At 41.5% G+C, this 3349-nt stretch overlaps 1 protein-coding gene across 1 annotated transcript; it reads left to right on the forward strand.

Annotated features, from left to right (window-relative positions):
• Positions 1-1081: 1081 nt before the first annotated feature.
• On the forward strand, positions 1082-2969 carry LOC122130372. Its single transcript, XM_042705108.1, has 5 exons — positions 1082-1255; positions 1436-1650; positions 1882-2035; positions 2365-2474; positions 2569-2969. Exons 1-5 carry the CDS (start codon positions 1108-1110, stop codon positions 2794-2796), a joined length of 855 nt encoding a protein of 284 aa, XP_042561042.1. The 5' UTR covers positions 1082-1107; the 3' UTR covers positions 2797-2969.
• Positions 2970-3349: the final 380 nt, after the last annotated feature.

The raw sequence follows: 3349 nt of genomic DNA on the forward strand, positions 1-3349 counted from the left end.
TGAAAACCCTCAGTCGGGATGATCTGCTGGATCTTTTTCCTGGACCACAGCACTTTATGAGAAGAAAGAAGTTGTGGGATGGCATTCATCCAAAGGTAAATGTCCACATGCATAGCTAGAGAAAGCCTGATTGTTCAAAATCACACAGCTGTTCGTAGGAAGATTGACAAAAGTTTGGTACAGCATAGACCTAATGGTGGATCGGCTGCTAGGTCTAATCCTAACCTATAACTTGTACTTCAAGTTTAACACATATGGGTTGATACAATTCCTTATTAGGGTGTTCCTGTAATATAGTTTTGACCCATTGGGGCAGAATGATGTCACTGAGAATCCCAATTAAGAAAAAAAAATGGCATAGAAATGCCCTACTTAGAAGGTGGTTACAGCCCAAAATGTGACATTTTTATTCGTTAAATAAAATTTTGTTGATGGAAACACTGGTATTTCTTAGTTTCGTCACCTGCCATGTATATAATGATGTTACTAACTGTTTTTCTGACTTGACACCACACAGTAACCTCAAATTTGATTTAATTCCCAATTGCAGGTACAGAGTGAGAATGCAATGGATGAAGCTGTCAACCAGCCATCCACAAGTGTCATGTTGCCAAGCCAGCCCCAAACCTCCACCCCCAAAAGAATTCAACCGAAAACCATGAAAATGCCAGATCCTCCCGAGTATGTGGTATACTCAGACTCCGAACTAGACATGGTCAGAAGCCAGTATTTTGAACTGCTCCGCAGTGGGAAAGAAAGACAGTGTAAGATGTCTAGAGAACTGCTTTGCCGACTGATAAGGAACACCGTAACGAGCATGGTGGCTATCCTCCGTGCCAGTTGTTCAGGTCAAGAACAGATGTACCCTTCAAAAAATGAAATCCAGGCAATGGCACAGAAGATTATAGATTATAGATTATTACCCTATGCTGCGCGACTCGTCAGATATGCCTTATGTAAGTGCTTTTTCTCTTTCAACTAATGTACTGGGGTTTGGCTGGGAAAGGCGGAGTAATGACTCAAACATTTCTTTCCCACAGCTGACTATACTCTAAAATGTACAAGCGTGTGCAAAACATCAAGTCCCCAAGAAAAAGGCAAGGCCGAATGCCACAACGGGGGGTACAGAAGAGGTCACTCTTTGAACCGAGTCCAGAAGATGAGAGTGAACTTTCAACTCCTTCAACCGATGTGTCATTAGCTTCAACTATATTACTGCCTGAGAGCGATGATGGCAACGATGAGCTCAGTCCAGGTATGCCAATGCAGAAGTAAATGAGTGCTAAAATATTCCACCACAGTAAGATTTTGTTTATGAAGAGCTGTTATCATGAACTCATCTTATGTTTAGGAAAGCCATTCTAGGGGTGTGCATGTATGACATGATTGGCGTCCTTATATTTGATCTTTTCTCTGGTGTTTTCTCTATGTTTAGACCAGGACAGCCGCAAAACCCAAGCAAGGCACTATAAGACCTTAAGTACCATGTACAGCAGACCTAACTCCAAGCCGAACCAATGTGATGTTGCTCAGATTTTGAATTTGGAGTTTGAGGCCAGACGGGCCTTCATCGATTCCGACGCAATAAGGAAAGAAGACAGGGCCGCCAAGGTCATGGATGCGTATCCATGTTTTAAAGATCCTAGACATGTGAGTCATTTGCACCCTTTATCTTTTAGCAAACACTTTTTTTCCAAAGCAACATCCTTAGGGCCAGCGTCAGAGCATCTCTGTCCAATTGCCTTGCTCGAGGTCACAAAGGTGGCAGCTGAAATTAAAGGTGCAGTCTTGATGGTTATTTCCTTGTTAGCCCTTCTCCGTTCGAACCACAGTGCAATCACCAACTTAGTAAATCTACTGAAGCCCAATTTTGTCTTGTAGGCAATCGATGAGCTTGGGCGTATCTTGGGTGGCACCAACAAAAGATACATCGATGAGACCAAGAACAGATGGGAAAACTTCTGTGCCAATGTGCAGTTATATGGTCTGTGGAAGAAGGTCCTAAAAAAACCCTTTCCTATTGATACGTATGGAGGTATGTTCTGTATTGTAATTTGTCAGGTCCTAATCCTACTTCTGTCTGCATGTGTACGATGCATCTGGCATACTGCAAATCCCAATGTCTCTTCCATTCTATTCTCTTCAAATGGGAACAGTTGAACCCAAGGCTCATGCCAGGTCTTTACAGATTTATCCCATATAATGGAAACATTTTGCTGTTCATCTGTGTCGTTAACTGAAGTAACTTCCATTTTGATTATTTGCTGTGTATTTATGAAGTAATAATGAAGTATTTCTAGGAAGTAGAGTATTATTGTAAGGTTCAATGCATATTGAGTTTTCTCCACTTCTGCTTCCACCCAGCGGAGTTTACCATTGCCCTTCTGCAATCACTACCCTCTCTCTTCCCATCACCAAAACTGCCACCAAAACGTCTTGGAAATGCCAGTGAGGCTCTCATCCATGTTCTCCAGGTGAGGATTATGTTGTGGTGTTCCACATTTTTCCCCTTGTTTTTACTCATATGAACTCCACATCCTGACATGTGTCACATTTGGTCAATTGTAGGGAAACGAGGATCCCAACAAATACCTGGAGACGCGTCCACTGTCGTCCCCAGTCCTTTTGTACGATGGCACTGTGTGCATTCTCGCCATTGGTGAGGTTCCTGTTAGCCCCCTGGAAAACGCATTCGATGGCATGATCACACTGATGGCGTACTACTATGCCTTTAATTTAACGTACCCAAAATGCATTGCAACACTTTTGTCTAATTCAGACAGAGGTTCTTTCTGATGAAATACATGAGAGTGATGCCACAAGGGTATATGACAAGACTATGACTGAGTGGAAGGAATTTACTACGAAATAGCTCAGTTTCTCCCAGGGGGCTCCCAGGCCAAAAGAATGTCCTGTTTCTATCTTAATTGGTTGACTGTTTATTTTTTATTTTATTCAATTGCAATATACACTGGCCCTTAATTAAAAGGTAGAACACCTACCTTTAATTAAGGGCCAGTGTATATTGCAATTGAATAAAATAAAAAATAAAGTCAACCAATAAGGATAGAAACAGGACATTCTTTTGGCTGATAATCCTTTGTTCCTTATCTTACATGTTACACACTGACAGATGTCCTGTTTCTATCTTATTTGGTTGAATGTATATGCATCTCTGAACGTACTTTTTTTTTATTCAATGCAATGTACCTGAATTAAAGCAAGAACACGTTGGCTGATAATCCTTGTTTGTGGTTCCTTATTATACAGCACAATCTTACATGTTACAGTACGACCCTGTGACGTTACTTGTGTGGAAATGAATGCTTTGGTCTGCTGTCTGGAACAC

The sequence above is a fragment of the Clupea harengus genome, unplaced genomic scaffold (genome assembly GCF_900700415.2).
Source record: "Clupea harengus unplaced genomic scaffold, Ch_v2.0.2, whole genome shotgun sequence".
NCBI classification, from domain to species: Eukaryota; Metazoa; Chordata; class Actinopteri; order Clupeiformes; family Clupeidae; genus Clupea; species Clupea harengus.

What these genes read in the sequence shown, in the direction of transcription:
- LOC122130372 (XM_042705108.1), top strand. Translation starts at nt 1,108, where the DNA reads ATGCCACAACGGGGGGTACAGAAGAGGTCACTCTTTGAACCGAGTCCA. An exon ending in TCCTATTGATACGTATGGAG is followed by an intron (nt 2,036 to 2,364) that starts GTATGTTCTGTA and finishes GCTTCCACCCAG; the next exon opens with CGGAGTTTACCATTGCCCTT. An exon ending in CTCTCATCCATGTTCTCCAG is followed by an intron (nt 2,475 to 2,568) that starts GTGAGGATTATG and finishes GGTCAATTGTAG; the next exon opens with GGAAACGAGGATCCCAACAA.